Source organism: Primulina huaijiensis, chromosome 13 (genome assembly GCF_012295235.1).
Source record: "Primulina huaijiensis isolate GDHJ02 chromosome 13, ASM1229523v2, whole genome shotgun sequence".
NCBI classification, from domain to species: Eukaryota; Viridiplantae; Streptophyta; class Magnoliopsida; order Lamiales; family Gesneriaceae; genus Primulina; species Primulina huaijiensis.
In genome coordinates this window covers 1,033,242-1,046,972 of record NC_133318.1, presented here as the reverse complement: position 1 = coordinate 1,046,972, position 13,731 = coordinate 1,033,242, and the positions used below count along the sequence as shown (strand labels likewise).

At 33.1% G+C, this 13,731-nt stretch overlaps 1 protein-coding gene and 1 long non-coding RNA gene across 2 annotated transcripts; both read right to left on the bottom strand.

Moving 5' to 3' along the window:
• Positions 1 to 146: 146 nt before the first annotated feature.
• Positions 147 to 2,932, bottom strand: LOC140990951 (uncharacterized). Its single transcript, XM_073460840.1, has 5 exons — positions 2,768 to 2,932; positions 1,903 to 1,992; positions 1,660 to 1,799; positions 1,368 to 1,556; positions 147 to 716 (listed from the first exon to the last, which is right to left on the bottom strand). The coding sequence occupies exons 1-5, from the start codon at positions 2,802 to 2,804 to the stop codon at positions 348 to 350; spliced, it is 825 nt and encodes a 274-aa protein (XP_073316941.1). The 5' UTR covers positions 2,805 to 2,932; the 3' UTR covers positions 147 to 347.
• Positions 2,933 to 8,854: 5,922 nt separating this feature from the next.
• Positions 8,855 to 10,187, bottom strand: LOC140956316 (uncharacterized). The gene is made up of 3 exons (XR_012171431.1): positions 9,789 to 10,187; positions 9,590 to 9,675; positions 8,855 to 9,435 (listed from the first exon to the last, which is right to left on the bottom strand). It is a non-coding gene; the product is annotated as an uncharacterized lncRNA (long non-coding RNA).
• Between the last annotated feature and the right edge of the window lie 3,544 nt (positions 10,188 to 13,731).

Sequence of the window (13,731 nt, the reverse complement as noted above, 5' to 3'; positions counted from 1 at the left end):
AATAGTGTTTGTGTTCCATTCATTATTCAGTGTACTTTTAAAAAAAACGTTATTATTATTTGAAGATTCAAACTAAATTTGAGTGGGTCGTTACATACTACTAATTTTGAAAAAATGATCAAAGAAAAAGGAGGAAAAAAGCGAAAGAATGGAAATTATACTAACTAATAATCAAGAGTAAAGCTTTTACAATGTCCAAGAATCCATTCACTCGATGAGTTACAATAGGGGCCAATCCTACTAAAAAATGCTTCGGATCAACATTGCAAACAAGCACTCGAAAACCTCTCTGTCTTCCCTTTTGATGAACCAAGCAGTCAAGACTTTTTTGAATCATAATGTCCGTGTCAATCATCCCGCATATCTACCTTTCTCTTGGCCTGCGCAGCAAGGCGGGCATCTCTCTCCCGCTCGAATTCTCTATAATCAGTACGCTGCAAGAAAGAAACCTTGTCTAGGTACTGATTCGAACTCTTCTTGTAAGCACCTAGCTCGTCTTCCATCCCTATATTGTCGTCCTTGAACTCACCCCAATCTTTCTTTGTCTTATCAAGAACACTTAGTCTAGGTTTCTTTTTTATTTGCTCTAGAACGGCATCAACAGCAGAAACAGCACCTGCTGCAGTCTTACCTTTATCAATTGCCTCTTTTGAGGCAGCATCAACAAGTTTCTTCACTTCGATTTCCTCACCGGCAAAGTCTCGAACTTCGGTAACCTGCGGAGGACACAAAATTGGACAAGTATATGCCTGATAAGTACACTAGTGAATTTAATAAAATGAAAAATGGAGAATGTAACCATGAAAAATGGAAAAAAAAAGTTTTGAGGTTTTGAAGGTGAGATAATCGACAGAAACTACGACAAAATCTGAATTCCTTTCGATAAATAATACGGTAACATAACATCCTCTGAATTTTCTATTTCAAAGTTCAGATATTGATAGAACAAACCACAACAAAGGGGGTAAAGAGCACCAAAAGTTATACATGAAGAAGTTTAAGTTTAGGTCTTCAACAGGTACGGATTAGAAAAACGAAAAAGCAATACTCAAGAATAGAAAATATGAAAGAGCAATTTCAACAAATAGCTTTACAAACAAAAACCTTTACTCCTACAAGTTCCCGCAGCAAGACCAGATTGGAAACATTTCTTCTCTCTGTTTTTATTAACTTTTTCCTCGAAAGTTAAGCTCCGCCCTACAATTGTTGGTTTTGACACGGAATCCTACCTTTCATTTATAGATAAAAATAATAATATGAATCGTAGAACAGTGAAAACTAAGTTACAAGTGCAGATACAAAAGACAATAAAAGAATCAATATAATATTTTGTGAAAACACCCATTCAGCATTAAAAACAAACAAACCTCAACTTTGCCCCTTCCTGCAGTGGTGGCAAACCCAGCGGCGTCCTTAACTGCTGCAAGAGCAGCTGCAGCAACTCTTTTGGCATCCTCACTGGTACTACTTTGAGTGATACTAGGTGGCTTGTCTGAGATTCCTTGGTCAGGAGATGGTGTTTTCTTTGATCCCAAGCCTAGATAACCCATCCATCCCTAAAGTAAATTCATGTTACTCACTCTTCAGTGAATAGTAAAAAATTTAAGCATACAACACACTCTTTATGGAAAGATAGGGGGGTTTAGGGAAGTTCTTTACAGCTGATGAAGTCTGGGAGGAATTCTTTCGAGAACTTTTATTTACAGTTGAGCTATGCATTTCCAACATGGTCTTGGTCGATTTTGCAGAAACTCCATTATTCATTTGCAGCCAAATAGCATCTATGCGAGCTTTTCTTTCTGCATCAGATGGACGCGCACAAGTTGCAATGAGTGCCATTCCAAATAAAAATGACAACAAAGGAGAAAACTGAGGATTAACCAAGGAACCAAAACATCTAACCCATTTCTTCAGGCAAAGGTTGTGAGTTGGGAGTCTGAGAATTTTCTTGCGTAGAATCCGGCCTGCACCCATCCATCTTTTCCAAACTGCCTGAAACATAATTCCGGAAATTTATCCGAGTGGAAACTGAATGCACTTAATTAGCACCACCTCAGTTTTTCACTTCATACAGCAAGAAAATTTTTGGTAATGACAGTACAACATCCGCTACATAAAACTAAAACAAGAAAAGAGTTCTGCTCTTCGAATATCTCCTGATTTATCAAACCTTAAGAAAATCGGTTAAAATTGGAAAATGGCAACCTTAAAAACAGATAATAATCCAATCTACTAGTTGACACAAATCCTACAAAACTCATAATGTCATCGAGGTCGCATAAAAATATGGAAATAGAGAGATACACAAAGAATGAATCTGCCACGAAAAACCCAGCAAGTTAGGCGATGGTTACTTAACAAAAATAAAATAAAATCAGATTTCATACATAATTTACATAAAACTACAAGTAAACACGGTGTAGCACCCATAAAAATTTTCAGGTCCAACCTCTCACTCTCACCACTCGCTTCCTTGCCACAAATTTTCAGAATCGATCATAAAAAAACAGCATATCAAATTCAAGCATCAAACATCTGAACAAAACAATACGAAGCAGCAAAAACCCAAGAAATTAACTAAAAGCTTGAAGGTTTCAGAAGCAGCAAACAGACAGATCAAACGAAAAAAGCAAATCATGATTCCATATGAAACACAACAGGAAAATGTCCAAGAACCAATATTTGTTGCCAAAACAAGCTCCCAGATGCAATTAATCGAATATAGAATACAGAGAAAATTGAAAACAGAGAATTTCGGAAAACCCACCGACACAAAGAGTGGAGGAGCTAGAGTTCTCAGCCATAAACTGAAGCACAGAAATCCAATCGATGAATCCCCTTTTCCCCCAACTGAAGTGTAGGCGCGAAGGAGAGAGAACTCCGGGTTATCGTGTCGGTGCAGCCTCGCTAGATCCGACCCGAATAAATCTCCTAGAAAAGCCCAACAAGTGATCCTTTCGGTCCTGTATTTTGGGCTGGGCTAGAGTTAACTCAATTTATAATATAGTTCAGCCCAGCCCGATAGAAAACACCTATTTTGATTGATCATCGTGATACATCTATCGCCTGGACATCAAATTTATAGTAACATTATAAATTCATTCAGTTATTTGATACTTACGGAAAATTTTGGGGTTCGATTCCAGCAAGTGTTATTAGTCCGAGTGCAGACCTCGAATTTAATATAAGTCTGAAATCACGAAGGAGATCGTTAGAAGGGGGTCGAGAGGGTGTCACGGCATAGTCCCCCCGATGTTCAAGTCAGGGACTGAGTATATAATGATATATCAACTAAAGGTACTGCTGAAAATCGATATAATAAATAATCGAATTAGATCCTCAAACATGATATTTATAAGAGAATACATGGGTATGTCATGAGCCTGCCTTCCACCCAGGCTAGGGCTGGGGGTTTGGGCCTACTCTTGATGGGTCAGGTAATGAACCCATTCATGGGATGTCATTATTATTATAACATTTGGAAAAATAAAAATCAATCGAAACTCAATTGTAACGTCTATCATTATATAGATATTTGGTCGTATGTCATTGCTCAAAAAGAAAAATCGAATCGAAAGAACTTAAGTTTCGATCATGTGAAAATACACGGATCTCGACCCACTGTATCAACTCATATTTGTCCTCATGTGTTACTCGATCGAACTACGATCTCATCCCTTTTTCAATATCGAGTCCTCGAGAGTTTTTTAAAGTTTAGATGATGCTCTTGCTTATTATTGATGTATCTTAAAATTGGCTAAAGGGTCACACTCAACACCAAACCCCTAATTTTTTATATCGAAATAAATTAGTGATTTAATTTTCTTTATACGAAAGAAAAAGAAAGCGTGGCTCTGGTTATCCTCATGAAAAATAATATTATTAATAATTAAAAAGTCTTATATAAAGATAATTGAAAAGCTGAAAAGAAAGAACTTTTCACTAAATAAAAGTTTTTAGTAATCATTATTATTCACATATCCCACCAATGTCACATACATACATGATAGTTTCGTGGAATTATTATGTTCTTTTATATGAATCCTCTTCGAGAAAATTAAAATAATTTAATTATTTATTTTCCATAATTTTAATAACTTAATTTAATAAATAATTTCAATTTTTTTAATGTCAATTTTAGTCACGTATATATTGAGGTATGTCATATTTAGTCGTATATATTTTATTGAATCAATTATATAGTTAGACATATATGAATGTCACGATGAATTTTTTAACCATGTAATTATAAAATTTAATGATAATATTAATCATTTCATTACATGATTTTGAGAAAAAAGACCAAAATTGATTGTTTGGACATAGTTATTTGACAATAATTTATTCAATAAAAGATATCATTTTCTCTAATGTCTCTGTTCCTATTGCTAAAAGAATGGAGGCACTACAAGAAAAATACAAATCATTTAGGGTCAAGGACAACGGTTTATAGAACCGTTGTCTATTAACGTGTTTTTTGGACAATCGACAACGGTTTTCTAAAACCGTTGTTGATTAGTGTGATTTTAACAACGTATTTAGTGACGGTTTTGCTGAAACCGTCGATAAAATTTGCGACGGTTTCAAAAAAATCATCGCTAATTTAAAGCTAAATTTAGCGACGGTATATAATCCGTTGCTATATATAGCGACGATTTTAAGTAAAACCGTTGTATGTTTTAAATTAGCGACGGTTTTTCTGAAACCGTCGTTAATTTTAGCGACAGTTTTAGCAAAATCATTGCAAATTTTAAAAAGACGACGGTTTTTTGTTAAACCGTCGCTAAACCGTCGCAAAGTTTCTATAAATATCTTCACATTCGGTCCATTTTAACACACACTACTTCACAACACTTAAAATTTTTATCTCTTACACGATTTTACCACTTCACAACACTTAAAATTTTTCTTCTTACACGATTTTAGTTTCGATTTAGGGTAAAATTTTTCGCTTTAATTTTTGGTAAATTTTTAAGTGTTTTTATTTAAAAGTAATTTTTTTATTTTACTAAAAATATTAACGACGCAAATCATGAACCAACCGTCGCTAAAATTAGCGACGGAAATCATGAACCAACCGTCAAGCGACGGTTTTACATAAATTCGTCGCTAATTTTATTTGCGACGGTTTGTAGCTACAAAAATGGATAAAAATCGTTGTCTTTGAACGCACCCTTTAACCACATGAACTTTAACAACGGTTTTAAAAAACCTTTTTTCACCGTTGTCGTAAGATTTTTTTTGTAGTGAGGAAAGTGTCCCAAGAAAAAGGCACTTGCAACACAAACAACTTGATAATCAAGAAAGTCTTTCAATTAACATATTTGATTTACTAGAAAATTCATACGATAACTAATTTCGAGTCATAATGGGTGGGATTAATGTAGGGAAACTTATTCTCTTTTATATTAAGTGCTAAAATGATATTGATATGTATCTATGTATTCTTTTCTTGAGCATTATTTAGTTTGTAGTTGGTGGCTCAGAATTGAATTTCTCACTTGAATATTACAAAATTCGTTCAATTGAAAGAGGGGGGCAGGTGTTGCTTTGATTCCTTTCCATCTTGTCTAGATACAATCCTCCACGTTTTTTCGAAGGAAATTGGACCCACCCACCCCCATATCTTTTTATCTTTTTCAAGATTTTATTTCATTCCATCTATTGTTTTATTGATCTTGTTTTAGTAATTTTTTATTGTACTAAAGGTCTTAACTACTATAAATACGGTTAAGTACTCTATGTTATATTTGGATCGAGTAACACTTTGATAATGTTTTATTAAAAATATAAAGAGAATATTATTTCAAGTGTTGTATATATAGATTAAATCAGCATAAGACATCGAGAAACTCATCAATATTAATCCATTTAANTAAAAAAAAAAAAAAAAAAAAAAAAACCTCACTTAACTATGGGATTTTCAAGTTTTAATGCATAAAAAAATTTTGATTTTTCTTGCTCTCGTTTACCTTATTTTATTGAAGAAAAATAACATGAAAAGTGGTGAAAAAGCTATGAACTTTTGGTTGATACAGATAAAAGTGAAGCTATCTCGCATTTTGTAAAGTTGGGTTTAGCAATAGATGACTCCACACTATGTTAGTACGACTTGATGGAGGGTTCCACCTATAGTGTATATATATTCGCATGAAATCATATCTCATGACTTGGTCGACATATATATTATATAGTTTTGTTACGAATGAGTTGACATTCAACTATTAGATATATAATTTTGATATATTTCACCATATCTAATAGACAAATATCATCTCATTGATGACCACATATGTAAACACAGTTGATGGACAACATAACAAAACTATATATAATCCATCGTTTAATTAGTTTGGTGGGGATGAGTTGTTGTTAGCATGGATGCGTTGAAGGAATGCATAACATGAAAATGGAAGACAAGTGGTCATAATCCATAGCATACTTAAGTTCTTCCAATTATTCCATGATATGCCAAGTTGTAACTTAATTTCCATGCTCTACAGGGATATCGTCGGCGGCTGCAATTAATGGATTATCCTAAAATGATGGTATTTTGTATTCTATAAACCAAATACATACTGAAGAATATAGATGCATGCATGCTTGACGAAAACTCCAAACAGTTTTAAGTAAAAATATCCATTGACGAGCGAAAATGCATATATTACATGACCTCCTCTATATATTAGTATTGTTTGATCTCGATTTTCTCGTGCCCAAATACAGCGGAAGTTTTAAATTTTTTATTTTATTTTGACAATCAAAGTATATTAGTTTGAGCATTCGTATGGTTTTATGAATAAAAATTCATAGAGCGTTAGATTTTTATACTTTTGGTGAATTAAATCACTTGGCTCCAACTATTCCGGTATAGGCGGATATAGCTCTTGATGAATCCCCCTTCAGAAAATCCTTTCTTTAATTTTCTAATCAGGTACACGACTGGAAGATTTATTCCTCTTCTAATTTGCACTAGAAAAATTAGAAGAAGTTTTGGTTGGCGATCAAATATTGAGAGACGACTCAATTTTTTCCCAAAAGGGAGTAGCCGAAATTTTGTGCTATTTGGGAGAGGGAATTTCGAAAATTCCAAGGTGTGTAGGCTAAGGTTATGGCTTGATTACACCTATTTATAATTAAGTCATAATCCAATATTCATAATTAATATTAATGGGCATGATTAATTAATTGGGCTAGTCCAACTAGTTTAATTAATTAATCAAGGTCCATTAAGAACTTTATTTATTTAGTATGTTGTACTTGTACTCCTACAAGTCCATTAATCATACTTCCCACTATATTTAATTTAATATTTAATATACTCAACTTTTGAGCTTAATAAATTAAATACATTATAAATTTAACATTTGAATTTAATATTAAATTATAAATTCAACTCCTTAAATTTATCGCCTCCAAAAATTTAATATTTAATAAACTCAACTTTTGAGTTTAATAAATTAAATTATCAAATTTTATAAATTCAACTCATTTGAATTTATTCTCCCAAAGTTTAATTATCATAAATTCAACTTCTTGAATTTACTATGTCATAATATAAATTCAACTTCTTGAATTTATTCTCTCAACGGGAACAAACGATCCAATGCACTACAAGAAAATAGACCTATAGTGACGGGAAATATCATCATTAAATATTCAAAACCCGTAGTTAAATACCTTTAATGACGGAAAATTTCCCGTCATGGCCCGTCGTTATTGCCCTCCTAGGTAAAGGATATTAATGATGGGAATGACGTCCCATCATTATTGTTTTAGCATATTTAGTGATGGGATTTTACCGTCATTAAAACTAATTTAAATGACGAAAAATTTCGTCATTATAATATCATTTGCCTCTCATTAAATAATTTTTTAATACAATATATCTCTTCATTATATCATCATTTACCCATCACTAAAAATCGATTTAACAATAAAATTATCCCTCGTTAAATTATTAATTACCCTCATCAAAAAATTTTTTTTAATTATGATGAAATTTATAAAAAAAATTTATATTAATTTTTCGTTATATTAAAAGATGACATTACTAATAAAATATGAATTCTAGAAGAAATAATTTTGTTGAACAAAATATTTTATAAAAACAACTGCATCAGCATCTATTCATATATTCAAAATATACAAACTATCAAGTAATAATTTTCTAATCTATCAATGCTTGAATTCTTCTTTGAAGCACCATCTGATTAAGGCAACCTATTAAGTCCCGTCAGTGTGAAAAATATACATAGGAAAAGTCAATTAAAATAAAAATGTACTCAAATGATCAAATACCTAGATCCACTTCATGCAATAGTTTATATCAAAATATATTGAAAATAAAGTTAAATATTTTTAAAAAAAAATAAGAAATATTCCTTCCTGCACTATCCTATGCTTCCAACTATTTCAACTTTCATCAGACTCAAATGACTACTTAACATCAGCATCATGGTCTTGACAACAGAAATTGAATGGATATAAAACATTGAAACAATTTACTTGCCAATCAAAGATGGGCCAAAACTAACTGCCATAAAAACAAGCTTAACCCACTTATTCATTGCTCAACAGCACTGAATGAATAAATTTTTATGAGTCACAAGTTAATTACCTATGACAATTAATCTAAAAGATGCATAATATAACAAAGGTCTGTACTTTTTTCATTACCTACGACAATGTTTCTCCAAAATCTTTGTTTCTAATTTCGATTACTAATTCATGTCGATTTTACCTACCCCAATCACCTAATACAGGTCCTCACCAGCAGCACGAGCTTCTCTTCCATCCTCAGTGCGCGGTTCAGGTCGCAAAATCACCAACGATTCAAGCTACCTTTGACAAGAGGTCTCAAAATCACCAACGATACAGGGAAAACTTAAGGCTTCAAATCCTTACTCAATACACTCCAAAGAACCAAAAAAAATGAAGCCCAAAAGCTCACCTAAAATGAAGAAGAAGTAGCGCGTGCAGGGTCGCAAATTGCACAATAAATCCAACAATAATCTATTTCCCAAACTAAACTCAATATTCGACTATAACATTCAAAAATATCCAACAAGTCATTTAAAGTTCCAACTTTTCAAATCAACCAATTTATCGGCTAATCTCGCTCCAAATAAATTCCAACAGATTTAATAAACAACATATTATCATAATTCCCCAATACGCATAATAGTTCCAATAATTATTCATTACACAATATAAATCCCAACTTCGATTAAAATATCGAATTAATCAACAATTTCAATTTAAATTTCCAACTTTTCAACAATACGATTTTATTTACTAAATATTTCCCAAATCAAATCCAAAAATTCCAAACATCAACTAAATAATCACAATTCTCAAAATAATCGCATAATTAATTCGATACTGATTTATAAACTCGTCAAATTATACCTCAACACTTTCCAACAATCGAACCTACAATATAAACCCAATATATACGTCAATATAACGCATTACAATCGATGAACCCGAATTAAATCGAAGCGGGTAAAAATCGAAAATTTAGCAGCCTATTAAACCGAACAAAAGCTGGAATTTTGGACCCGAAAATCGCAAGATCAAAGCTTACTCTAGTCACTAGCCGTCTCGAGACAGTAACCCACTGGGAACACGTCGGAATTACTGTTCACGAGCTGAAAAATGGGCTGGAAAAGTCTGGAATTGCTGGAAAAGGCTGGAATTACAGGGGAAAATCCAACCGACATACTAAACTTCAAATCTCTACCAAAAGACTACAAATGAACCAAGAAATCGAACCAAAAGTTCACCAAAAATTGGAGGAAGAACACGCACCGAGAAGCTCGCTACATGACTCGTTGTAGCTCAACTTTCCCTCGATTCAAGCCCTAATCGAGTTCCTGGGGTCAAGGCTTACCTGCTGCGGTGGCCGGAGCTCTAATTTAGGCTACGCGGTGATGGTTGGATGAGGATGAAGGTGGCCGACGGGATGCAGGGGAAATGGTTTGGGTTTTTTTTTGGCTTTTTCTTCTTTTCTTCTTTTTCTACACAAAAATATATACCCAACTATATTATGAGGGGAATTATTAATTTTAATTCAAATAATGACGGGATTAGTTATCTATCGTTACGAAATTAAGAATTCGTCACTAATAATTCAACTATTTAACCATATTTTTTTTACCCTCATAAAAACATCAAAAAAATACTCTTTTAATGACCACTTTTGTATACCCTCATTAAATTTTTGTCATTATTGATCAAATTTCTTGTAGTGGTGCTTGTGTGACCCTCAATGGTTCAGGGATACAGCTAGCCGTGGGTTCACAACTCCTTGTGATTCAGGATATAATCCTTTATGCGGGCTTATCCTTATTCGTCTCATTCTATGTATCAACAATTGATCATGAGAATGTCAGAAATCATATTTCTGATTAAACCCATCGAACCATGATAAGAGCGTCTAGTAGCATCGCCTCTTGATTCTCTAGGTATAAACTTGCAAGAACCAGTCGATTATGATTAGTGTACAGTACGGTCTCTTCATCTCATATATCCCGATCGAATCTGCAACCATTGGTTCATCGAGGGTTGCATAATAATTCGATAACTATGTGATAAATTTAAATAGTGGCATCGCATGTACTGTTCGAGAACTCCTTCTCTAACGTACATCTCATACTCTGGCCAGAGATTCCACGCACTATAATTTCATCAGATCACATAGGATATCCACATCCGCAGGTGAGCAGTGAATCCCCGACGACAATGTACTGGCTCCTATATGTGTCGCAACTGTACCCAACCTCGCCACCTACTGACTCTCCTGGAGCCGGTAAACGAGTCAAAGCACAGCCCTAGCATATAGAGCCTCAGTGTTGTCCCGGGTCGTAAAGACTAATGCTGTACAATCATAACCACGGACTTATCCTCTCGATGAATGATAACCACTTGGAAAGTCCGAGGGAGGGTTGTTCGGTATAATCATCATATCAATACCCATCTGCATGTTTGGACATCTCTATGCCCTTACCAAGAAACGTGATACACGATATCACATATGCTAGTCTCGAGCTCAAGCGACCTTTATCCATGTTTTAGGCGGCTGAATCGATTAAGAACGAATTTAGATCATACAATATTTACAAATAAGTTTCAACATCAAATTACGATTCATTTGTATTAAAGTATAATCAAGGTTTTTATTTATGTTGTTCACATGGGTATACAGATAAAGAAATAACAAACCATGAAAAGTTAAATTATATTTAAATAAAGATTGTTTATTACACTTGAGTCAATAAATTCTTTAGCCAACTGTTGGCTTGCAGGACATCTACTCTAACAAAACATGGCACACAAGATATTCACATTCGCATTGTGAATTTTTCTTTCTTTCTACGGATTATTATGTCCATAGGAAAAAAGAGCGATTTGAGTTGGAAAGCACAAGTTTCATTAATGGGGGTAATTATCAATATCTTGGTTGAATCTGACAAATATTAACATTTTGTGAGGGTTGTTTAATTTGATTATTAAATTTTATATTATGCAACCAATAAGATATAATTTAAAAAACAATGGATTGGATTCAAATTTAAACATCAAATCAATCTAGAATATTTACAAATCGTACTCAAAATATAGAATCTCCATCATTTAGTCTTATTAGGAAAAACACTCAATGCGATTCCTACTATCATTCATTCCTTTTTTACATATTTACATGGTATAATTAGTGCGGTTTATCTAAATTTCACGAATCCATAATTTGTCCAAAGTCGCATCATTTGCAAAAACTCCTCTCGTTCTCTTCTGATTTGACGCCCGCATCTCTGAAACTATTTGTCACCGTTGGATTGCTTTGTACGGTGAGGATTCTCTGAAACAATTATTTATATTTTTGTTTATGAAAGCGCGCGCCGCCACAGGCCCACTCTACAGCATTGTCTCGATATTTCATGCGAGATATTGCATGTTTGACACATTTTTAGTTGTTATTATTAATAATTAATATCTACTTATTAATAGAAATCGATTATATATCTAATTTTGAGTTTTTGAATAATAACAAGAATTAGGCTGATACAAATAATCTCCATCAAATACACAGACCTATATATGTTCAACAAATGACATTTCGATAACATAGCAGTTAGAAAAAAAAAAACAAAGTGATTTGGATCCGATACTATAAAAATCATCATCGTCGTCGTCGTTGGATTATCCGAGCTCGCACGTGATTTAACAAATCCAAAATCGTATATGCTGAGAAATATGGGTGGTTTCTCTATATGTTGATGGCTTAATCGCAGCTAACATGAGTTTTCACTAGGGAATTAATTGCATTGATAAGATTAATTAATTAAAGCGTCGATTCGGGGATTGGTCGTATTGGAATCTAAAAGCGCAGAAAAAATCTCACGCACGAGCGTGCAGTGGGTTGGACAGAAGGACTTACACGTGGCAAGAAGGGTGCCGTCTCTCAGTGGGAAAATCCAGGTCAGCCTAAAAAATCAAACCTAATTTGTACGTCATCTTTGTCAAATTTCAAATATACGTGTGGCTAGAATCGGATCTTGTTTTTTTCTTAAAATCGCAAGTTTAATAATCTAATCTCTTTTTTTTTTCTTGATCAAATCAAATAAAATAAAATTAGACAAAAACTTGTGTAAGACAGTTTTATGGGTCGTATTTTTTGAGACAGATCTCTTATTATTTTTTATGCTAAGATTATTAATTTTTATTCTGAATATAGGTAGGATTGACCCGTCTCAAAGATAAAGATTCGTGAGACCGTCTCACAACAGACTTGCTCATAAAATTAATAGAGTATCTTAATCCATTCGCCATAAAATNTTATTATATATATATATATATATATATATTTTCAACAAGTAAATTAATGGGGAAAAACTTGGAGTAGGTAAACATCATGGAAGTATATATAAAAAAACAAACATTGAACCTTGAAAAAAATGAGACAATTTTTGTCCGTTAGTCGTTTGTTCAAAGCGATCATGTCTCTTGGCGTACAACTCTTGAACAAAACGAATTTTAAAGATAAGATTAATTAAAAATGTATAATCTTGTGGTACAAACACGAGCAGCCATTTTTCAGTCAACAAAATAACTATTATTGAAGCCGACATCCGCACGCGTGGGGATACATTTATTAATTCAATCCACCAATTATTACAGTTTTTCATATATATTATTGTAAATTTGAAAATTAAAGAAAATGATGTTTTATATATTAAAAGATATTATATAAAAATTTACTCAAAAAACATCGAAGGATAACGACGAAGAAAAATTTTCACTTCATAATATAATTTATCTNTCGAAAGAGTGAAAAACAAAAAGACGATATATAAATGTTAAAGAGTAAGTCGTGTCTCATTATCAAGCGTTGGATGAAAGAGTGAAAAACAAAAAGACGATATATAAATGTTAAAGAATAAGTCGTGTCTCATTATCAAGCGTTGGATGAGTGGATCTAACGGAAATCCATGTAGTTTGACTTTTGACCGAGTTATGTAGTGTTTATCTTTTTTGGAATATTTGGGAAAATGGTCGGCAAGACAAGCAAAAGTTATTTTGAAAATTATTTCTGTAATGTCGGCCCCGTCACATTTGGCTCGGTGGCATGTTTCTCTAATATGATAATGTGTCTCGAGTTTGAGACATTAACAATTTGTTGGAGATTGTTTTCTTAGGAGTTTAAAAATTTTTGTTTTCACATTTAAATGT